Source organism: Neoarius graeffei, chromosome 24, assembly GCF_027579695.1.
Source record: "Neoarius graeffei isolate fNeoGra1 chromosome 24, fNeoGra1.pri, whole genome shotgun sequence".
Classification (NCBI taxonomy): Eukaryota; Metazoa; Chordata; class Actinopteri; order Siluriformes; family Ariidae; genus Neoarius; species Neoarius graeffei.
Window position 1 is genome coordinate 27,343,590 of NC_083592.1, and position 24,371 is coordinate 27,367,960.

Consider the following 24,371-nt stretch of genomic DNA (forward strand, 5'->3'; position numbering starts at 1 on the left):
CCACACCGTTGTTCGGGTTAAATAGTATTTTATTTAAACATAATTAAAAAATAAGAAATAATAAGCATTTAAAAGAAAATAATAAAGTGCTGGTTGGCCCGTGCAGGGCCTCCATGGCGCAAAGCGAGAATTACCCAAACCAAAAGCCCCGATAGCCAGCCAGCGAACACTGAAGAGCCATGTATTTGAACTGTCACGGCTGTCTAGACCAGGTGTTACAGTACCAGACAGCTCCCCCTTTGGACTGGAGGGAGACCCAGACAAGTTCAAGTTCAATATATGGGGAAGGAGTGAGCACTCTCAGCAAGGCAAAGCCAGGCGTGACATCACTCCCCCCAAAAGACAGAGACCCATATAAGGGACTCTGTTCACCTTATGACTAAATAAATCAAAATCCAAAACTAAACCAAATAACACAAAAACTAACCCATTCTTTTAACCTTTTTTTTTCAAATTACAATTACCATTCTTTTTTTTTCAACTTTTCTTTTACCATTACTTAAAACAATTCTCTCTCTCTTTTTTTTTTTTACTATTTTGACCAATTTTAATACCCCCCCCCACACACACACCCCAACACTCACAACCACATGGACCACAATCCCCCCCCCCCATCCCTACCTTCCATCCAGCAAACCCCGGCGCCTGGACAGCAATTTAAGAATGGGTGTCAGCCCTGTGATGACCTGGCGACTTGTCCAGGGTGTACCCCGCCTTTCGCCCGTAATCAGCTGGGATAGGCTCCAGCTTGCCTGCGACCCTGTAGAACAGGATAAAGCGGCTAGAGATAATGAGATGAGACGAGACAGGGGAAGAAACCATACATGCCTTAATCATCCTCAGGGGCCCGAGACAATGCATCAACTATAACATTGTCAGACCCTTTGATATGTCTTATGGACAAGTTGTAAGACTGCAGAAAAAGAGCCCAGCGCATCAAGCGCTGGTTAGTGTTCTGCAGTGAGGACAGAAAAGTGAGGGGATTGTGGTCAGAGAAAATGACCACAGGGTGCACCCCACCACCAACATAGACGCCAAAAATATTGGAGCGCCCATACCAAGGCCAGGGCCTCCTTCTCTATGGTGGACAGTTAAATTTTCTAGAAAAATAGCAAACCAGCCTGTCTACTCCATCCTCATCCTTTTGGAGGAGAACTGCTCCTGCTCCTACTTGACTAACGTCTACCTGCAGCAGGAACGGCTCCTCCAACTTAGGTGCAGACAGGACTGGGGCAGAAGTCAAAAGGGATTTGGCATTCTCAAATGCTTGCTGACAATCAAAAGTCCAATTAAACTGAGATGAACCTTTCAACAAGTTTGTCAAAGGGGCAACAACAGATGAGAAATTACAGCAGAAATTTCTGTAATATCCTATCATACCTAAGAAACGCATTAATTCTTTTTTCGTTGCCGGACGTGGAAATTTGTCAATGGCCAAGACTTTGGCTCTTATCAGCCGCACTTTACCTTGACCAACTATCCTGCCAAGATACACCACTGTAGCCTGAGCAAACTCACACTTTGCTAAGTTTACAGTAAGATTGGCAGTGGCAAACCGTTCAAAGAGCAAACGAACACGCACAAGATGGTCTTCCCATGTGTCAGAATGACACACCACATCATCAAGATACACAGCGCACCCCTCCAGTCCCACAACGACCCGATTCATGAGCTGTTGGAAACTGGAGGGGGCGTTACGCAGCCCGAATGGCATCCGCGTGTAAGAATACAAACCATTTGGCGTGATAAAAGCAGAGATCTCCTGTGCCCTAGGAGTGAGAGGTACCTGATCGTATCCTTTAAGTAAATCAAATTTACTCACATAGCGAGCTGAACCGACCTGATCAACAAAATCCTCTATACGAGGCAACGGATAACAGTCTGGCTTTGTTACAGCATTCACTTTATTGTAATCCATACAAAACCTATAAGTGTGGTCAAGTTTTTTGACCAACAAACAAGGTGAAGACCAACTGGAAGACGACGGAACAGCAAGACCATTATCAAGAAGATACTGGACACTCTCATCCAAGCTTTTAGGTTTGTCTGGACCAACACGGTAGAACCTCTGACGAACAGGCTCTGCGTCACCAACCTCTATGTCATGCTCAATCCATGATGTACATGTGGGAATATCTAAAAACAAACAGGAGAACTCTAAAATTAATGTTTTCAACTATTCTCTCTGTCTTACTTCTATATGACTCAGGACAGTATCCAACCGAGCCAACATCTCTGAATTATTCAACCGAGCATGCAATACAGCATCATCAGGGCCTCTCATGTCATCCCCCACCTCAGGAGACCTACTAACTGCAGACACCACTAAACCAACAAACAGACTCAGTCCCACCCTTAGCAGTAGCAGAATGCACAGATGCATAGTATGGCTTAAGCAAGTTCACATGACACAATTGTGTAGCACGCCTACGTTCAGGTGTAGCAACTAGAGCCCTGCACTCCCGCGGGAGTCCCGCGGTACTCGCGGGACCCGACGCAAAGCAGTGCGGCGCGGGACAAATTTTGAAAGCTCATTGCGGGCGCGGGCGAGTGCACAATGTCGGAGCGGGCGGGAGAGGTGATAAGCTGCAGTCCCGCTAACTAAAAACGTGTTTAAAATAAAATTTATAAATTATTAATTTATGTCTATCATATATAATTTGTGCTGGATATTTTATTTGGCATTAATAAAAACATTTTAAGATGCCTAAATTTGCGGATGTGGTCTAATCTCGCGTACGTTTCCGATTCCTTTCTGCTCTTCCGTGTTTGAGATCTCTGATCATGGCAGAAGAGCAGAGCTCCTCTAGTGAAGCTCAGAGCGCTTCAGAAGTAAGTGCTGCTTTAAAAAGAGGCACATTTACCGTTAAACAGTCAAGAGTCCTGAAATCAGACATTTGGGAGTCGTTCTCACTCGTGTACGATGCACCCCTGAATGTGAGCTGTAGATATTTATGCTCAAATCCACTCAAAGTAGGGGGTGGGGCACCATCACGCTGTGTCTTTAAATTATATTAATTTCTTATAGGTCTACTTGTATTTCCTAGAATGTAAATGTGAGGAGTGACATATAAGCTATGTGCAATGTACAATATTCTTAATATCCACTGTAGATTTCAGTAGGTGTGTTGGGCATCTCTGTAAAGCCTCAGCTGCGCATGCCGCCTGGCAACGCGCACCCTCGCTACGTGCGCTAGGTGAAGGATCGGTCAGTGGAGCGCTCAGCTAAGCTCAGCATGTTTAATTCCCCAAGACAATGACAAGAACTTTCGTGAGAAATAACGCGAACGTCTGCATCGTGCGGGATTTGCGGGCGGGAGCAGGACAAAATATGGCAGGCGCGGGCGGGAGCGGGACTGAAAATCATAATTCTTTGCGGGAGCGGGCAGGAGCAGGACTGCACAATGCAGGCGCGGGCGGGACTGAAAATTCTGTCCCACGCAGACATCTAGTAGCAACCAAATAATTTGCCGCTGACACCTATCGAACAACACTGTAAGGCCCTGAAAACATAGCAGCAAATGGAGACCCAGGAATAGGCAACAATGCCAGAACCTGATCTCCTGGACTAAAAGTACAAACTTCAGCCTTTCGATCATAATTGTTCTTCATTTTTACGTGGGCTTCAGTTAAATTTTCACTAGCCAACTTACATGCCAGGAGAAGCCTGCGTCGAAAACCATACACATTTTCAGACACGGTCTTAGGTGGTTCAGAGGAACTAAAATCACCAGACAACACGGACAAAGGAGTACGAACTTTATGGCCAAACACCAGTTCATTTGGACTAAAGCCAGTACTCTCCTGCACAACTGCCCTAGCTGCCAGCAATAATCAAGGCAGACCCTCTTCCCAATCCCGACCCATTTCCACACAGTAAGCACGCAACACGAAAAGAGCTACCAACCAGTGAAACAAACCCCTTCGTAACGAATGGCACATAATCTGCTAGACTAGATGTAACCAACTCAGATGCATCACACTGCACAGCTACTGTGTGATCAACTGACGCTGTACACTGAGCATTTTCACTGGAACATTTTTGGAGTTACCCTTTGATCGCACAGCAGGAGTAGAGGAAGCACAGAGGCCAACTTTGCCTCCGTCATTCTTTATTTTATCCAATAGAACGGGGCAATTTGCCTTCCAGTGGTTTTTACCAAAACAATAATTGCAATCTTTTTTTGGATCAAACCCAAAAGGTTTGAAATGCACGGAATTGGTGTTGAAATTAACAGAAGTATTCGTGCTACTACTGCCAGGACGACGGTCCTTGCAAGTGTCAAAACCCAAAGTAGAAACACGCGATTGAATTATGTGAGTGAGCGAGAAATTATCGGCGAGGACAGCAGCATCAGAAGAAGAAAGAAGAAACCTTTATTTGTCACATGCACACTTCAAGCACAGTGAAATTCATCTTCTGCATTTAACCCATCTGAAGCAGTGAACACACGCACACACTCAGAGCAGTGGGCAGCCACACCAGAGCACCCGGGGAGCAGTCAGGGATCAGGTACCTTGCTCAAGGGCACCTCAGCCCAAGGCCGCCCCACATCAACCTAACCCAAGACATCAGACGGTGTCTTAACCTTCTATTCGTTAAGATAAGTGGCTATACGATCAGGCAGTGCGTTTTTAAACTGCTCCAATACCAAAAGGTCACAAAGCTTTTCAAAAGTATTAACGCTTTCGGCTGTAAGCCAACGTTGGAAGTAACTGGTTAAATCCCTGACCCATTCTGCATACGTTTGCTTGTCAGTTTTTTTTTTCCACGAACGAAAACGCTGTCTGTACGCTTCAGGAATCAACTCATAACACTTTAACACAGCCGCTTTAACAGTTTTGTACACCTTTCGTTCTGAAGAAGGTAGAGCCACAAATGCCTGCTGTCCGCGACCAATTAAAGATGTCTGTAACAAAGTTTTCTCCTCATCACTCTGTTCAGATGCAATATTTTCATCTCATAACATCACTCATCACGCTGTTCAGATGCAATATTTTCAAACAATGAGAAAAAGACATCTGGGTCACGCTCGTTAAACTTAGGCAGGAACTTTACCATATTGGCCAAGCTGTTGGAAGTTGGCGTAGAGCTACCGAGGTTCCCCTCAGCCGCCAACTGGAATTTAGCGGCTCAAACTCGCGTTACTGCTCTGCATTTCTAAGTTTATGCATCTCCAACTCGCGTTCCCTGTCCTTTTCTTACATTTCTAATTTAATTTGCTGCATTTTCAGTTCGTGTTGCAATTTTAACAACTCCACTTGCTGCTCATACAACAGCGAGGTCACCGTCTGAGTGCTATAAACGGTGCAGATTAACGGCGTGCATTCAATCTTTACTACTTAATCTAACATAATGCTGATTTCTAACCATTGCGTGAGTCTTGCAATACATCTGAAATATCTCCCCTTCACGATCTTCCACCAAAGCGCTTCAACTTCTGACCTATCTGACCAGCTGTTGTAGTTGCTCTACACCCTACTCGTCTTCAAAGCCCCACTGCGCACGCGCACAACACAACACGCCATTTCTTGGGGTTTGGGCATATTCATCCTACAGATCAGCAGGCAAGGTTTGCTCAAAGCTAAAGGTGAGCGGGCAATCTTTCCTACTTAATCTAACACAATGCTGATTTCTAACCGTTGCGTGAGTCTTGTTCGAGTCGTTGACAGACTCAACTATTTCGCACTGGCTTGTTTTGAATTATAAAACTGTCTGTACAAACTGTACGCATGTGTCTGTCACGCAGTCTAAGTACAGCCAAGCCATCGTTTGATAGCTAGCGTCAATAAAATTTCTGTTGGCTGCAACATGGCATCATGAGTGTGTTAATAAATACAACGCTGATTTTAACAATCTTCGCGTTTGTCTCCGACGCGTTTGCATATTTCCGCGTGGTCTACAACGCTTAGCATTTTTCCGTCTAGCAACAGAATTTTGTATCGACCGCGAGAAAAGCTAGCTCGCGCCAGGTTGGTAACGTGACAAAGTAGGCTACTTCTCAAACGCGTTGCCTTCCACGTGGTAACAAGATAATGCGTTGGACCAACACGCGGAATGCTCTAGCGTGAACACAAAACGCTTTTTTATGAGATGAGTCTGCTTGGAACATTCTACTCGGCTGCAAAGACAGCAAATTTCTGCTCGTAAGATCACGTCATAATGGCCAAATGCAATCAAACGTGTGAAGGATAATGCCATGACATTTCGTTTGTAAGGTTAATTGTAAGCATACAGCATGTCATGTGTTGTCATTTACTTGATTGGCTTTTGCAAAACTGGCAATCAAGCAGCATCCATTTTAATGCATCAATCTAGATAGAGTATCTCGGATCTGTTTTGAGGAGCATTAAGAAAAAGGATTTACACCCTGCAGTACTCAACACACCTGTTTTTTTTTTCTGACTGTACCAAAAGTTTATGCGCAACTGTCTTTGTAGGTATGGAGGCCAAGTACGACGAAATACATGGGTTGCTGTCTTTGGGGTCATACCCCAAAGACTATGATCGAACGCAGCGGCAGAATCTTTGGAGGTATGCCTCCAAATTCACTTTGAGAGGTCAGTAGTTTCCGTAAAATTGTAATAAATTTGATATGTAGTACAATGCGTTAGTGATTAATTTCATTGTAATTCTTCTAATTATAATTATCATTTTAATGTAGATGGAGAGCTCTTTTTTGGCACCAGGAGAGCAATTTGTGGAAAAGAAGAGGCCAGGAGTATATTTGAGGAGTCCCATGCCTCGCCCATGGGAGGGCACACAGGAATACACAAAACCCGAAATGCCTTAGCGTCAAGGTTTTACTGGTTTGGGATGTCCGTAGACATTGAAAAATGGGTATGTGTTACTGTTTGTTGCTGAAATTAATGGAAAGCAGTAATCAGGACCTTGGGCGCAGCTGTGAACACCAATTGCACCGTATGTGTTTAAGATCCAGGAATGTGATCAGTGTCAGAAAGTGGGCAAGCCCCTTACAGCGGTGCACCTTCTGCAGTGCATCAAGGTAATAAAATGGCTACATTACATTAGATTGGCACTGTGCATATTATAAAAATGACTATATACATACATACTGGGGCTACTTTATTTCCATATCAGGTGTCAGCTGTATGGGAACTTGTGGGCATAGACCTCACTGGTCCCCTGCCCAAGACACAAAGTGGCTTCCAATATATACTGACAGCAACTGACTACTTTTCTAAGTGGGTTGAGGCTTACCCACTGAAGAGCAAGTCAGCTGCTGAGGTTGCAGAGAAGCTGGTCAGGATGGTGTACAGACATGGCTGCCCATTGCGAATACTATCAGATCAAGGGAGAGAGTTCGTCAATGAAGTAAGCTCACTAATCATAATTAGTCATCTTTGGAAAAGGACTTGACCATCTGCCTCAGTGGTGTCAACAAATAGTCTGCCTAACATATATCCATGTCTATGAGTGAGTTAATTTCTAATTAGTTTCAATTGTATTTTGAAGCTCAATACAGGACTGTGTGAATTACTTCACATCGAGCGATCTGTAACAGCGGCCTACCACCCACAGACAAATGGCCTAGACAAAGAAACAAATATATGTGCTATCATTTTGTCATATACACTACCGGTCAAAAGTTCTAGAACACCACACTGTACCCCCACCGCACTTTTTAACTGACACTTTAGCTTGTTCTGTTTCAGTTTAAAATCAGCTCATTGTGGCGTCGCTCTCAGAAATGAATGCATACAACAATAAGCAACTTGAAATTGAAAAACGTAATTGTGGAATCAATGCTACATACAGAATAGACCAAAATATATTCTAAACTTTTGACTAATCAAAGTAGCCACTTTAATAGATAGATACAGTGGGGCAAAAAATTATTTAGTCAGTCACCAATTGTGCAAGTTCTCCCACTTAAAAAGATGAGAGAGGCCTGTAATTTTCATCATAGGTACACTTCAACTATGAGAGACAGAATGAGAAAAAAAATCCAGAAAATCACATTGTCTGAGTTTTAAAGAATTTATTTGCAAATTTTGGTGGAAAATAAGTATTTGGTCAATAACAAAAGTTCATCTCAATACTTTGTTATATACCCTTTGTTGGCAATGACAAACGTTTTCTGTAAGTCTTCATAAGGTTTTCACACACTGTTGCTGGTATTTTGGCCCATTCCTCCATGCAGATCTCCTCTAGAGCAGTGATGTTTTGGGGCTGTCGCTGGGCAACACGGACTTTCAACTCCCTCCAAAGATTTTCTATGGGGTTGAGATCTGGGGACTGGCTAGGCCACTCCAGGACCCTGAAATGCTTCTTACAAAGCCACTCCTTCGTTGCCCGGGCGGTGTGTTTGGGATCATTGTCATGCTGAAAGACCCAGCCACGTTTCATCTTCAATGCCCTTGCTGATGGAAGGAGGTTTTCACTCAAAATCTCACGATACATGGCCCCATTCATTCTTTCCTTTACACGGATCAGTCGTCCTGGTCCCTTTGCAGAAAAACAGCCCCAAAGCATGATGTTTCCACCCCCATGCTTCACAGTAGGTATGGTGTTCTTTGGATGCAACTCAGCATTCTTTCTCCTCCAAACACGACAAGTTGAGTTTTTACCAAAAAGTTCTATTTTGGTTTCATCTGACCATATGACATTCTCCCAGTCCTCTTCTGGATCATCCAAATGCTCTCTAGCAAACTTCAGACGGGCCTGGACATGTACTGGCTTAAGCAGGGGGACACGTCTGGCACTGCAGGATTTGAGTCCCTGGCCGCGTAGTGTGTTACTGATGGTAGCCTTTGTTACTTTGGTCCCAGCTCTCTGCAGGTCATTCACTAGGTCCCCCCGTGTGGTTCTGGGATTTTTGCTCACCGTTCTTGTGATCATTTTGACCCCACGGGGTGAGATCTTGCGTGGAGCCCCAGATCGAGGGAGATTATCAGTGGTCTTGTATGTCTTCCATTTTCTAATAATTGCTGCCACAGTTGATTTCTTCACACCAAGCTGCTTACCTATTGCAGATTCAGTCTTCCCAGCCTGGTGCAGGTCTACAATTTTGTTTCTGGTGTCCTTTGACAGCTCTTTGGTCTTGGCCATAGTGGAGTTTGGAGTGTGACTGTTTGAGGTTGTGGACAGGCGTCTTTTATACTGATAACGAGTTCAAACAGGTGCCGTTAATACAGGTAACGAGTGGAGGACAGAGGAGCCTCTTAAAGAAGTTGTTACAGGTCTGTGAGAGCCAGAAATCTTGCTTGTTTGTAGGTGACCAAATACTTATTTTATTGAGGAATTTACCAATTAATTCATTAAAAATCCTACAATGTGATTTCCTGGATTCTTTCCCCCCATTCTGTCTCTCATAGTTGAAGTGTACCTATGATGAAAATTACAGGCCTCTCTCATCTTTTTAATGGGAGAACTTGCACAATTGGTGGCTGACTAAATACTTTTTTGCCCCACTGTAGATAGATGACTTTCAAAACAATCTGACCAATTTTTTTGTGCTTTACTATGCCTGCATTTAGAGCCCTTAGGAAACTAGTGAATGAGGAGCAAACCTACTGGGACACCTTCTTGGACGCCACGCTCTTTTCATTAAGGTCAAAGGTTCACACAACCACGAAATATACCCCATTTAAACTAATGTATGGAAGGGAAGCCCGTTTCCCAGCGGAGGTGCCAGCCGAGTTGCCGGCGAGTGGTGTCTTCACTATACTATCACCGAGATGTAATTAAATGCAGTGATGTAGTTAAATGTAGTGTGTGTATATTAGTCCTTGCAAATATTTGTATGTCACCATAGTACAAATACTTTTGCAGTATTTTCCGAATCAACTGCTGCTGCATTTGATGTGGTATACAGACATTATTGGAAATATTTTCCATTTTTCAATTATTGGAAAAACTATGGCATGAAAATAATCTGTTGTGGCTTTTGCTCTTTCACGTTGTGCCTCACATGCAATTTGTTTTTAAAAACAAAAAAGTATTTGCATATAGGCTATTCCTTCCAAGTATTACAAGGTAACGGGAATTTTCATGAAGTGAATCAGATTTTTCTTCATGTTGTAATTGTTAAAAAAAAATCTAGATTTCAACAATCACATTGCCAGCGTCAGAGTCTGTTTACTCAGACTTCAAAGTGTTCTGATAAACTGTCCTACACGTCAATCACGGGCGATTGCTCTAAGACAACGAGGGAGTCTCAGCCTCCTCTAAAAATGACGAACATCGTGTAGGATGAATTGCGCTAGGCTTATGTTATAGCCGACCTTATAACATTGCTATTTCAGATCCAGAATCATAGAAATATATGTGCTCAACCCAACTACAGTGCAAAATCATTCCGTTATAACTTTCCCCAGTTCGCCTAATGTGTGCGTGAGATTTTCCCCCTCGTGACAGCGCGATGCAGCCCAACCTCAGTGGACTTCAATGGCATTTGGGAGCTCTGCGCTTTTCAATATCAAAATGCAAGACGGTTATTGGACAAATACTGCGAAAACGCCCGCCCACGGACTCCCAGCCTCACAGTGGGAGGGACATGGCAGTTTCCGCGAGGAGACTGGTCATTGGTGAAAGCAGCCGGATATTTTCTTTGATTGACAGCTCGTTTCAAATAGACAGGCAGCAGTGAATCTCAATTCAGTCCCATGCGGATTCGCAAGTGCTGTGGTGTACTGTAAGAGATCAGCTTACATTTCGATTTCATTCATTACATACGGTTTCTACCAGCTTTTTTAGTTTGTATATATTTTCATTGTAAATAAAGTGTAAATATAGTGTTAAGTTTGCTATCTTAGTTCCAGAAATTTCGTTTATTTGAGTGACTGAACTTGAACTTGAGGGGGCTAGTCAGCTAGCAAGAAAGCTGCGCACGGATGCCAAGCATTGCTGATTTAATTTTGGCGAAGCCATTTTCCAGTCTTCCTTTCGAGGAAAAAATTAAAATTAAAGAGCAGGGTAGACCAACGCCTCAAACTGACTTGGTGAAAAAGGTAGGGAATAATACTCGTTCCTTTCAGCTCTCCTGGTACGAGAAAGTGAATTGGCTAACAGCAAGTGACCCACATCAACAACAGTAAATAGGCTACTTTAGTAATATGTCATGGATGGACCAAAAATATAGAATCTATTTAAAATGTTTATGCTGAGTATATTATATTGGAATATATATTTTTCTGGATATGAATTAAACACAGCTACAATTTGGAAAACATTTTTAAACAAAAACACAGCCGAGAACATTTCACACTACAGACCTGGATTAAAAGTGAAGGGTTATCAAAATTGTCAATAAAACATTTCTCAGTCAAAATAAGTAAAATACAGGGAAAGTGTCATTGAATGAAATGTGTGGCACCCAGCTCTATGTTTGGCTCCCCAAGGTCAGTGCTTGTGCCTATTCCAGAACACTCTGCTGTTACTGCTGAGGTTCCTGACAAACAGCTGCTTTCAATAATGATCAATTTTTAAACAACATGCCACAATTTTAAAATATAAAATGTTAAAATATACCCCCCCCAACACCACCATCATGTATATTGGACAGTAGGCTAATGGACCAAAAGAACCTGTTATTTCACAGTTTGTGACGCTGCCAACAATCAGCCAGATCAGAGGCAAGAGTATGGGCAAAATTGATGTGTTTTTTTTTCTTTTAAAATCTGGAAATATCGTAACCGACCAGCCTCCCGTTTGAAAGACTACCAGCCGCCACTGACGTCAATGCGTCCTACAAAGCCCCACTGCGCATGCGCAGAGCACAAAACGTCATTTCTTGGCGTTTGAACAGATTTTTGTCCTACATCAGCTGTGCTATAAACGGTGCAGGACCGTTTATCAGAACACAGGCCCTTAAAACTTAAAGAAGGAATGTTGTAACAATTATTTGATGGGTAATCCTCTCTTGTTCAGGTGTTCAGGTCGGGGTCCCCAGCCAGAAGACTGAAGGGATGTGGCAGGGCTCCAGTGATGTCTAGACTGTGTGAGAGAGCCTGGTGCGCTGTGTGTGCGCGTGTGTGCCATTTGAGACATCCAAAATGTAATCAGTTTTGTAAGATTTGGTGCAAATCCGTAAACCTGTTCAAAACAATAGTTGGCCATCTTGAAGTGTTCCAATAAAATGAAATCATTCAAAATTAGTTGTGGAAGTTTGTTTTCTGTGTGCTGTTGCATCGCCAGACAAGGAGAACGGCTGGATGAATAGGAGGAAGGTAAAACTCTGTTATTTAACTCGAGTGGAGGTGGAGAAAATGAGTTTAATTCCAGAAATGGTGGACTGACACTAAGTGGAATGTTATGCTTCTCTGGGTTGGATGTGTTAAATGAAAGTAAGCTTTAAAAAAAGTTATTGACTGAATGAAAACTGTATTGATGCTCCAATATGTTGTTATGCCGTTTTATGTCTTGCAATAAAAATAACATAACATTTAATTACATTACATTGTGTAAGTGAGACATTAATTGTTCAAGTTGCTGATACTTACAAACTATAAGTAAGGTGTAGATTCTGCAAGTAAACCTTACGATCAGGAATTAGGCCCCCATTACACAGCTGAAAGTAAGAGAAACCCATTTAACACCAGTAAACACAACTTTGCTCCAAGTAACCTTTACTAGCCGGTATGAAGTAAACATTACTAGTTGGTTTTAAGCAACCTCAACATTCAAGTTCCAAGTAAGGACAACAAATATTTTCAGTGGAGATTACTTTTAAACGTAAAGATAACTTGAAAGAGAACAAGTTATATTACTTCATTTATTTGAGGCAACGAGTTTCCACCTTTTTTTTTTCAAGTAAGCTTAACTTATTCTTTTTTACAGTGAGTGTAGTATATTCTGGTGGGGTCATTTGAATTGTCAAAACTTCCTACATTCATATGTTAACGTAAAGGCATATTCTGATGGTCATTGAGTTGTCAGAAAGTCCTGCATTCATATATTAAAGTAAAAGAATATTCTGACGAGGTCGTTTGAACTGTCAGAACGTCCTACACTCCTATTTTAATGTAGAAGCATATGTCAGAACATCCTACATTCATATATTGTAAAAACATATTCCGATGGTCATTTGAATAGTCAGAACGTCCTACTTACTGTAGAAGCATATTCTGACGTGGTCATACGAGTTGTCGGAACGTCCTGCGGCGTCATTTGAATTGTAAGAACGTCTTACACTCATATTTTAATGTAGAAGCATATTCTGAAGGGGTCTTTTGAATTGTCAGAACATCCTACATTCATTTATTAATGTAGAAGCATATTCTGATGGGGTCATAGGAGTTGTGAGAACGTCCTGCGGCGTCATTTGAATTGTAATAACGTCCTCCGCTCATTTTAATAGGGCAAATGGAACTTGTGAATAGTGACAAAAAAAAACTTAATTCTACATATTCTGACAGGGTCAAGTGAAGAGTCAGAGCGTCCTAGATTCATATATGAATGTAAAAGCATATTCTGACAGAGTCGTTTGAATTGTCAGGACGTCCGACATTAATATATGAATATAAAAGCATATTCTGACAGAGTCGTTTGAATTGTCAGGACGTTCTACATTAATATATGAATGTAAAAGCATATTCTGACAGAGTCGTTTGAATTGTCAGGACGTCCTACATTTATATGAATTCTGACAGGGTTGGTGGACATTGCATCAATGTAGAAGCATGTTCTTTGCAGAGGGAAAAACCACGAACTATGACTAAAAGTTAAAGTTGAATCACACTGTAGGATTTCCTGCAATGTAGGACTGCTCGACAGACATGTCTGACGTCCCCTCCTACCGTAGGACGCTTCGCGGATGTAGGACCGTTTATCAGAACACCGGCAAAGTTGGCTTCGCGTCAAAGCCCAATTCACCTTTATGACCGTGCTCCCGCCCCTCGGCAGGCAACACCTGTTTCTTAATCAACATCCCCCGAAAAAAAAAAAAAAACAAGTCCTCTTTTAATGCAGTCTTCGGCAACGCTATATCAATTTCATAGTGGTCAGCAACACTATATAATTGATCCTTGGTGAGCATGAGGAACGATGCCTCCAAAGGAGCTTTAAAAAATGCTTCAAGATTACTCATCTTGTTGCAACAAATACAAGTCACACTAGGCCCCAGAGCAAGGATCATTTACTCACCAATACCGTTCGACCTGTACTGTCCCGACAAATGCCAATTCAGCCGGATTTCCAAGGCGGTGCCCTCACCCAGGCTTCAGTGACACAGCAGCCTAAACCCAACGCAGCGCGTTCTAATTGGGGAAAATGCAGCTCCGCGATATGCCACCCCGCAGCGCAAGCACAAACACACTGCCACTCCAAGCAATCAAAAATAATAGGCCAAAAGGCTCCAAATTTCCAAAACAATATTCCAAAAAGTATTATCAAAATGAGGAAGTTTACCAAAACAACTACAATATTTAACCCCGAACCTTCCAAACGATGTGAAACTCCCCACAAACAAACACAGGAAGTTTACACTACCAAAATGCCACAATCCAATTCACTATCAAAGGTTTGGACGAGCCCCCATATGACGTGCCTACTTGGCTCAAAATAAGCACAACATAAAGGGAATCCACACCGTTGTTCGGGTTAAATAGTATTTTATTTAAACATAATTCAAAAATAAGAAATAATAAGCATTTAAAAGAAAATAATAAAGCGCTGGTTAGCCCGTGCAGGGCCTCCATGGCGCAAAGCAAGAATTACCCAAACCAAAAGCCCCGATAGCCAGCCAGCGAACACTGAAGAGCCATGTATTTGAACTGTCACGGCTGTCTAGACCAGGTGTTACAGTACCAGACAGCTCCCCCTTTGGACTGGAGGGAGACCCAGACAAGTTCAAGTTCAATATATGGGGAAGGAGTGAGCACTCTCAGCAAGGCAAAGCCAGGCGTGACATCAACATCACTGAAAATATGAGTGTAATGCAAATCAATAGTGAAATCCTACTTTCCTCGACCTGTGATAAATGTAGCTGATTTTGAATTGTAAAAAAATGATGCCTTTTTGAACTGTATATTTAACAGTTATTCCACGAAATTGAGTCGTACATGAGCTGATAGCTGCTATAAGCCATGTACGACAAGATTAAGTGGAATAACTGTTTTCTTCTATCCACATTCACGGGATTTTGAGAGATGGAGCATTTTTATTTTGTGCAAATTCGATAAATAAAAATGTTATAAGAAACATCGGACAAAATAATTTGCACTTAGCCAGACTTCTTAAAAACCTATCTATGGCGGCAAGAATTGATTGTGTTTTTTTTTTTTTTTTTTGTAGAAAGTGCCATCTTGCCGAGGTACAGAATAGTTTTAGACATTTATTAAATTCTTCCTTGGACATTTCGGTGATGTAATTTTCAAAATTTTTTTTGAGCTTTTGACCCAGTTTAAATAAATAAATAAATAAATAAATAATACATATAAAATTCAACAAATTTTAATGCTTAAAAGATGAAGAATGAAAACAAACCGGGAAAATGACAGTAGCAATTTGTGAAAAATGCTATAATAATAATTCTTGAAAAATTAAAGATGCGTTCTTACCATCAAATAGTTTTATTCCGTATTTTTCTGCCTTTCTTTTTTTGTATTTTTTTCTGGGGGTTTTGTTTTCAAGTGGAGTTTTTATTTCATCCTCAGTTGCTTCAGCAACATGCGCTGCCATTTTGTTTTTCTCTACTCACGGTATATGAGCTGATATTCTAGTAGTGGAGTAGCCAATCAGAGCACACGATTGCTCACATCCAGTGAATGTGGATAGAATAATTAAACATATTCATATGTTGTTTTAAAGTTCCTTCAATCAATTTATAGCCTCTTCTTGAGCATTAAATGAAACATTCCAGTATTATTATTCTACATAAATTGCTAGTTTAAAATGACCAAGTTCATTATCTTGTCCTATTTTAATAGCATCACAACACTATGTATGAGATCTTGGCCACATGGAAACACTCTATTCAGACCTGTGAAGATATTACAGAACTGTGAGGACTGCAAGGGTTTTCACATTTTTTCCACTGTAATTGTTTCGGAAATATCTTTTTAAACTTATTCTTCTCCACCATCTCACGTCAGTAAGCAGTCGGAAAGAGCCGCTGGGGAGAAGACGTTTCAAGACGGGAAGTTGAAATGGTGCAATGGTTCAACTGTGGTTTGAATGAGGGCGTCTGGTTTAATGTGACAATACGCCCCCAAAAAACCAACCAACCAACCAAAAAAAAAAAACCAAACCCCCAAAACCCCACCCCACCCCACTGTGCAATTTCCTGTTTATTATCAGAGAACACCATACACCATAAGAATGGCTAACAGTACCCTGTGTGCCTTTTATTTTAAATAGTTTTAAAATATCAAGCTTTGAAATGCATGTAAACATTATCAGTAGTTGGGACTAGTGGTTCAGCTGCGCTGTTCATGCAGTTGTTTAAAAAAAAAAGTGTGCAGGATCAGTAATAAGAACTGCACTTGAGCAGCCACTCTTTAATACATATATCTTTCAATTTCATCTAAGATACAACTGTGGTGTGTTACTACCGAAGTCCCCCATCGCCCAGGCTGTCCATCACGTTTCAAATTTTCCGCAGGCTGCACTGTTATAGAAACGTCGGTCACACAGTGCATGTGGTTAAAGTGTATGAGCGTAAAATAAATGGGAGCCATTCTCAGGACAGGGTCGTGTACTCACCATGCAGGGTGTGAGAGAGAGCAGGGCGAGTCGCAGAAGGCTGCTGAGCTTCCCGCTGTAGTGTCCGAGCTGAGAGGCGAGCTGCAGACTCTGTTTCAGAGCCACCGAGGCCTGTGCCAGCAAACCCTGAGAGCGGTACACCTCCGCCAGCCACTAGCGCGCACACACACACAAGGAGAAGAACAGCAGTTAAAAATATTTTGTTCAACATCATGTCATCTGAACACTAAGTATATCCTTTAGAACAGGGGTCGGCAACCTTTTTGCCATGTAGTGCCAATTAGAAATTTTCTTGTTAGTTAGTGTGCCATTCAAATAGGTGTTGTTAACTATGCGTAATTAGACGCCACACATTTTAAACGGATATGGATATTTAATGCATTGAGCAAATGTAAAACACCATTGCACTTGTTTTATGCCATTAACCTCACGCGCAAGGTTTAAGAACCCCCCCCCCACACACACGCACGTTGGATAACAACATTGCAAGCAGCTTATACAAATTCACAAAATAACATCCAAAATCTTTCAGTAGGTAACAGGCCCAAGTTATTCACAATAAAGACGTAGCAGCCTAATGGAAATGGAACTGATGAATAATAAAACTACAGAAAAAAAAATTAAATAATGAGTGTCAGAGAACATTGACAAATAGCCTACATAAAGTGGCTTAACAATAAACTGCAAGTTTGAAGTAGCCTTGTTACAAAATAATTGTTTTGCCTATCAGTCAGTCAATGTGATCCCTGGCCCTGCTTCCCCTTACTTAGCTCCGAGATGTGGGGATGGCGACTGGGCACTTTGAGTTGGACGCATGCTTCCGAATGGCCCGTTGTCAGACGACTTCGGGAGGGGCAAAGTACGTTCTTCATGTGCGAAAATATCTGTTCACACGGATATGTTGATCCGAACACTGACGATAAAGCCAGTGCAATATTGCGAACACAGTTGAACTTTTCGGGTAAAGATGCCCAGCAGAGTTCATTGGCTTTAAACAGCAGAGCTCCTCTCTCACAGTCACATCACAATATCTTGCCATCACTGCCAAACATCATTCACATCTACGCTTTTGTCAAGCGCAATGCTAAATACCGCTGCATCTTTTATGCCAGCTGTTTGCTGCACCCTTACGTTTTCTGCCATTTCACCAATTCGTCGCTCAACAGTTCTGGCTGATACGGGCTTGTCTTTTATTCTTGATTTTATTGTCTCTTTATTTGGCAGCCCCTCAAAAAGACTATCCGAGCCGGAGAGAAAGGCCTCCTTAATGTATTCACCGTCTGTGAATGGCTTTCCATGTTTAGCTATGCAGTGAGAAATTATATAGCTAGCTTCAGTGGCATTGTTTTTAGCTGAGGCAAAGACTGTTAAAGTGTGGGCTTGCTTCCCATATCCGCACACTGCGCGCGAGATTGATTCGTCCCTATCTGCCTGATCTTTGAAAGTCTTTTCGTGCTTTGCCTCGAAATGACGTTTAACACTGGATGTTCGACACACAACACTTTCAAAACACAACGTGCACACAGCACGGTCCCTCTGAGAAACGATCCCATATTCTTTGGTCCACGAGGAGAGGAAAGCCCGAACTCTCGGCTTCTTTGCCATCTTAGCGCAACTGCTGCATCAAGTGGGCCCATCTCGTGAGAAATATGGGGAGGGGGAAGTGTTGCCAGATTGGGCAGTTTTAAGTGCATTTTGAGCGGGTTTTGAACATATTTTGGGCTGGAAAACGTCAGCAGAATCTGGCAACACTGGGAGGGGGGCGCTATATTGTTGTGTAGTCATGCTAAAAGAGCAGGCTCGCCATGCAACAGCCAATGACAGTTCAAGATGACGTTTGAACATTTTTAATGTGTTGAATAATTAGGTTTGTGTATCGTCGTCAGTGTGCCACCGGAAATTCCTCGGCGTGCCAGTTGTGGCACGCGTGCCTAGGGTTGCCGACTCCTGCTTTAGAATGATAAAGTACATCTTTTAGCAGCAGCAGCACAAACCGTGCAGGTTATGCTCTCTGAAGCAAATAAATGCATCTCGATAGTACTAAAACATGATGACGAACCGTTCTAACAGTAGAGTGGACTACAGGCTGAGTTGTGCCTTGTGTTCAAGTGCAAGGGCTTGAATTATCTCATCTCATTATCTCTAGCCGCTTTATCCTGTCCTACAGGGTCGCAGGCAAGCTGGAGCCTATCCCAGCTGACTATGGGTGAAAGGCGGGGTACACCCTGGACAAGTCGCCAGGTCATCACAGGGCTGACACATAGACACAGACAACCATTCACACTCACATTCACACCTACGGTCAATTTGGAGTCACCAGTTAACCTAACCTGCATGTCTTTGGACTGTGGGGGAAACCGGAGCACCCGGAGGAAACCCACACGGACACGGGGAGAACATGCAAACTCCGCACAGAAAGGCCCTCGCCGGCCACGGGGCTCGAACCCAGACCTTCTTGCTGTGAGGCGACAGCGCTAACTACTACACCACCGTGCCGCCCATTTAGAGCGTTTCCTATTCTAAACTGATATACAGGCTTGTTGCATCAGCATACTCCACTACTGTGCTGAACAGTATTCAGATGACTAACTAAAACAGGGCGTCGCTATATATACATACACACACGCACTACTCCGCTCCTGGTCCAAGCACTGATCCTCTCCGGCAACACTCTCCTTGCTGACCTTCCAGAACGCTGCAGCTCGCCTGGTCTACAACCTCCCTCATTCTTCTGACGTCACGCCTCTGCTTGCCGATTTGCACTGGCTTGCATCAAATTTAAGACACTGGTGCTCGGCTGGCAAGGGGTTAGGGTCAGCATACCTCCAGAGCCTGATCCAGCCCTACATGCTAGTCAGATCCCTGTGCTCTGCTACTACTGGTCAAGACTGCTGTCTGTCCTGGTTCCCCATTGGTGTAATGACCTTCCCACTGAGGTCAGAACTGCTGACTCTCTGACCACCTTCAAGTGCAGACTGAAGACTCGCCTCTTCAAGCTGCACCTCTCGCCTGCCCACTGTGTAACTGCGTTTCGGTCTAGACCAATCGAGGGTGTGTACCATTGGCGTCGCCATACCCATTTTACTGGGGCACATGCCCCAATATATATATCTGCTGTGCCCCAGTAAAATTTCCTGATCACATTTCAGTCACAGTAATGTCTTTGGCACTGCGGAATAACCATATACAACCGATGCGTCTAAATCGCACCCATTCGTCTCTATCAAATTGCTGGCGGAATACTCATCCAGGGTTTCCCCAGGTTTGACCACCATAAATTTAAGACTTTAAGACCTTTTTAAGACCACTTAAATGAGAATTAAGACCTACATCGCACCCATTATGCGGTCATAGAACACCAGATCAAATTCCCAATAATGACAAATGTTTCAAGTAAAAATACTTTTATTATAAAAGTTATATACTTAAGTCATTTATGTGCATTGCTTGTCAAATCTTCACATTCAAGACAAGCAAGACCGAATTTTGTTCTGCAAGACGTTTTGTTTTTTCCACAGGAGAATGTTGTAGCGATTTCCGAGTCTGGGAACATAGCCTTAAAGAGTTCGCTTATGCCCTCATTCGAGCTGTACGAGTGGTGTTCCGTAATTGATTTTAAAATCCAGAGCACCTCTGCCCGAAGTGTCGGGGTTCCACCGGCACCCATCATGCCACTGCTCAGCCCTTGTGTTGTTGCTAGCCTTGCCGATGATGTCTGGCTTGGCTGATGCTGCTGACGTTCGACAGTGGTGCTAGTGCCAACTCCAGGTGCATTGGGAGGTTGAACTGTGCAGAACTGAGCAATGGGCTGGTGGCGGTGGAGGGCAGATACAATGTGCTTTGAGCTCTTCATGTGAGACTCTAAAGCGAAATGACCTATAGTGGACAACTTGAAGGTCCTTCGACAAACAGCATCTTGCTTCAACGTCACTTCCAGGAACCTCCCTCACCCAATCAATCACGATATCTTTCATCTGAAAGCCACTGCTGATTAAAACGACACTTCCCCATGCTGCGATTCGCGGAGTCTCCTCTCCACCACGGACTCCAACGATTGCGCCGGCACGAAAATGTATCAATATTGTTCCTTTCTTTGCACATACTCCAAGAAATTCACTGATGTTACGCAAAACCCATGTTTTCACATTGTAGAATAGTATGAGTAAATTTAAGACCTTTGTTTAAAAAATTAAGACTTGGGCAAAGCAATTTAAGACTTTTTAAGGCCTTAATTTTGGAATATTAAATTTAAGACTTTAAGACTTTTAAGACCCCGCGGCTACCATGTCATCACACAATTAACACACGTGTATATCACGTGAAACCACACGACTTGAGCTTCCCAACGCTGCTACCCACTAGCTCCTGTGATAAACGGTTTGCGATTAAATTAACATTGATTAATTCAAATCATATTCCGCATACAGCTCTGCATCCATCTCCACACCCGTTCTTATCGGCGCAATACCTCACTAACTCCTGAATTTACAAACCATACATCAAAACAAACAGCAGTCCCTACCGTTTCGAATAGTATAAAGTATTCATCTGGGCCTTTCTCAAGTAATCTGGTTTTGAAATTACAGCCACAGCAAATTATAGCAGCAATTTGTCTCCAACTTCGGACTGATATTCGAATGTAGCTTACATTACGTAGTTATGTCGGTACGTGATATATTTTTTACAAATTATTGCTAAGACATACAGTAGGCTATCCCACTATCGTGATATTTATGTTGCCAGATTCCAGACAATCTACACCAGTATGAAAAGATATTTGGGTTGCCATGCTTCCTATAGTGGCATACATTCAAGAATATGGAAAATTCAAACATGCAAAATGTTTTTTCTTGATAGAAAAGCCTGATGTAAATATGCAAATGTTATCATAACCTAGACTGTCCTGAAAAAAACATGCCATGTAAATGGATGTCCCTTATAATGACCATGAGCTTAAAAGACCCTGAAAATAGCTAATTTAGATCGAGAATATCAGGAACAGACTGGATGCTTTTCTACTTCAAGGTGCATCAACGTAGGCAACTTTCGGTCCCTAAATATAAGGCCGAGAGGTGCTGTGCGCATCCATGTGGATGTAGGGAACGCGCATGCAGCCAAGTGTGCGAAATTGGAGAAGGAAGATACAGGGACGCTACGCAAGTTCACGCAGCAGAAGTATAAATTTTTAAGTGAAGCTGTATGTCCTATAGCACATTTCATACGCAGCAAGCTTTCAAAAAATAAAGGGGGTGGGGGGGGGGGGGGGGGGGGGGGGGGGGGTGCCCCAGTAGAGCTTTACACTACCGTTCAAAAGTTTGGGGTCACTTTAAAATGTCCTTATTTTTGAAAGAAAAGCACTGTTCTTTTCAATGAAGATCACTTTAAACTAATCAGAAATCCACTCTATACATTGCTAATGTGGTAAATGACTATTCTAGCTGCAAATGTCTGGTTTTTGGTGCAATATCTCCATAGGTGTATAGAGGCCCATTTCCAGCAACTCTCACTCCAGTGTTCTAATGGTACAATGTGTTTGCTCATGGCCTCAGAAGGCTTAGGCTGGGCAGACACTGTGCGATTTTTGGCCCGATTTTGACACGATTTTCACTCGTGCGACTATTTTGGAGATCGGGCCGATTTTTGGCTCAATCGTACGTCTCGGATCGTGTAGTATACATGGGGTAACGACAAACGATTAACACCTCACGACCTCCTCCCGATCGATCAGATGAAATTCAAACATGTTTGAAATCCTGGTCGCCCATCGTGAGGCTATCGCACTGTTGAAGCAGTGTCACGAGCCGATTTACCTCAACCTGTCACACTACACATGCGCGAACACAGATATGGAAGAGAAAACAAACACTGAGCAGCACTTCCGGTCTCCTCTTCTTCTTCACGTTTAGAGATGGGATTTATGGCTCTTTTGCCGCTTTTCCACTACCAATGCGGCTGAGTTGGGCTGAGCCGTGCGGTGCTGAGTTGGACTGAGTCGGGCTGTTGGAATTGCATTTCGACTACAACCGCGCTGAACCATGCTGGCTGGAAGTGGGTGGACACATTGGGTGGAGTTAGCGAAAGTGGGTGGACGTCACGTGATGTCGTTAGGCGGCGCAAACAGTGACATCAGTGATCTTTTAAGCGGTAGTCTCACGACCCGGATAGTAAACAATAAACATGGAGGACATGGAGTCGTTAGTGTTGCTGGTCTTGGTGCTGTGGCTTGTTGTCACCGACAACGCCGACAGATACTGGCAAGAGCGTATAGATGAGGCGAGGCGCATAAGGCTTCAGAAATTCTCGTAATTCGTAATTCTTCTTCTTCCGGGTTTACGGTGTTTACAGATCCCAGCGTGCTCGCGGGGCGTGTGTGGGCATGTGAGGACACTCCTCCTCACCAATCAGTGCACAGGGGAGTGTCTCCTCACGCCCCCAGCCTCACTCAGCTCGGTTTGGCTCGCTTCAGCCCCACTCCAAAACCGTGCGAGTTTTGGGTGCTGAGTAGGGCTGAAGCGAGCTGAGTCGTGCTGTTCTGAGGTAGTCGAAACGCGAGCCGTGTCGGGCTGAAGTGAGCTGAAAAAGGGTAGTGGAAAAGGGCCATTTGATGGGATCCGCATCTTTGTGATCCGTTCTTTGAAAAGAGCCGTTCAAAAGATTGGCTCATCTGGCTCTTTTTTTAAATATTTATTCAGTTTTAAGAAGACAGCGTCTAAAGAAGCCAGATCCCTCTGCTTAGACAGTGACATCAATATTTCTGGACATACCTTTTATATAAAGCAACCTAGACTTACATTACTGTAACCCCTAAACGCTCATAAATAACCATTAAAAAACAATGAGGGCTTCAATGAATGTCCATGCAGAACGGCTTTTCTGTAAAAAAAAAAAAGAACCCACTCAAGAACATAATTATCAAGAACGCAAGAATATTTTATAGAAAAACACTTGTTTTACAAAAATATTCAAGTCTGAGATACAAAATAGATACAACTAGACAAACAGATAAATAAATAAAATACACAAAAATAGAACAAACAAAATGACGATAGAATAAATTAAATGAACGTCCGTGCAAAGTAGTTTTCCCACAATATTATCATTAATATCACACAACAACATTATAAACTATCTGAAACACAGTACAGAAAAAGAACGACAGAAAGAACGGCTCCCCCAGCTCGAGACTCGGTTCTCATCGTTCATGCCTAGGAGCCGTTCAAAAGAATCGGTTCGTTCGCGAACGTCACAACACTATTCACGTTGCAGTTCCGGATACAAGAATCTGGAAGTATGGAAGTACAGTGTGAGCAGTCAGATCGCATCCGAGCATCGGATCGTATAGTGTGAGAACAGGAATCGTAAGCTGCGTGCTGTTTACCCCTGCGATTCACTCGTACAGTGTGAGCAGCAGCTAAATACCATGATTGAAAAAAAATCGCAGTGTCTGCCCAGCCTAATGGATGATTAGAAAACCCTTGTACAATCATGTTAGCACAGCTGAAAACAGTTGAGCTCTTTAGAGAAGCTATAAAACTGACCTTCCTTTGAGCAGATTGAGTTTCTGGAGCATCACATTTGTGGGGTCGATTAAATGCTCAAAATGGCCAGAAAAATGTCTTGACTAGATTTTCTATTCATTTTACAACTTATGGTGGGAAATAAAAGTGTGACTTTTCATGGAAAACACAAAATTGTCTGGGTGACC

The 24,371-nt window shown here is 42.8% G+C and overlaps 1 protein-coding gene across 2 annotated transcripts in view; it reads right to left on the reverse strand.

Moving 5' to 3' along the window:
- The window catches only part of skic3 (SKI3 subunit of superkiller complex), a 136,287-nt gene that overhangs the window by 21,827 nt on the left and 90,089 nt on the right, over positions 1–24,371 (reverse strand). For both annotated transcript variants that reach the window (XM_060906954.1, XM_060906955.1), the window contains exon 38: positions 16,667–16,819. In XM_060906954.1, the coding sequence (XP_060762937.1) occupies positions 16,667–16,819 (153 nt within the window). The remainder of the gene's footprint in view (positions 1–16,666; positions 16,820–24,371) is intronic.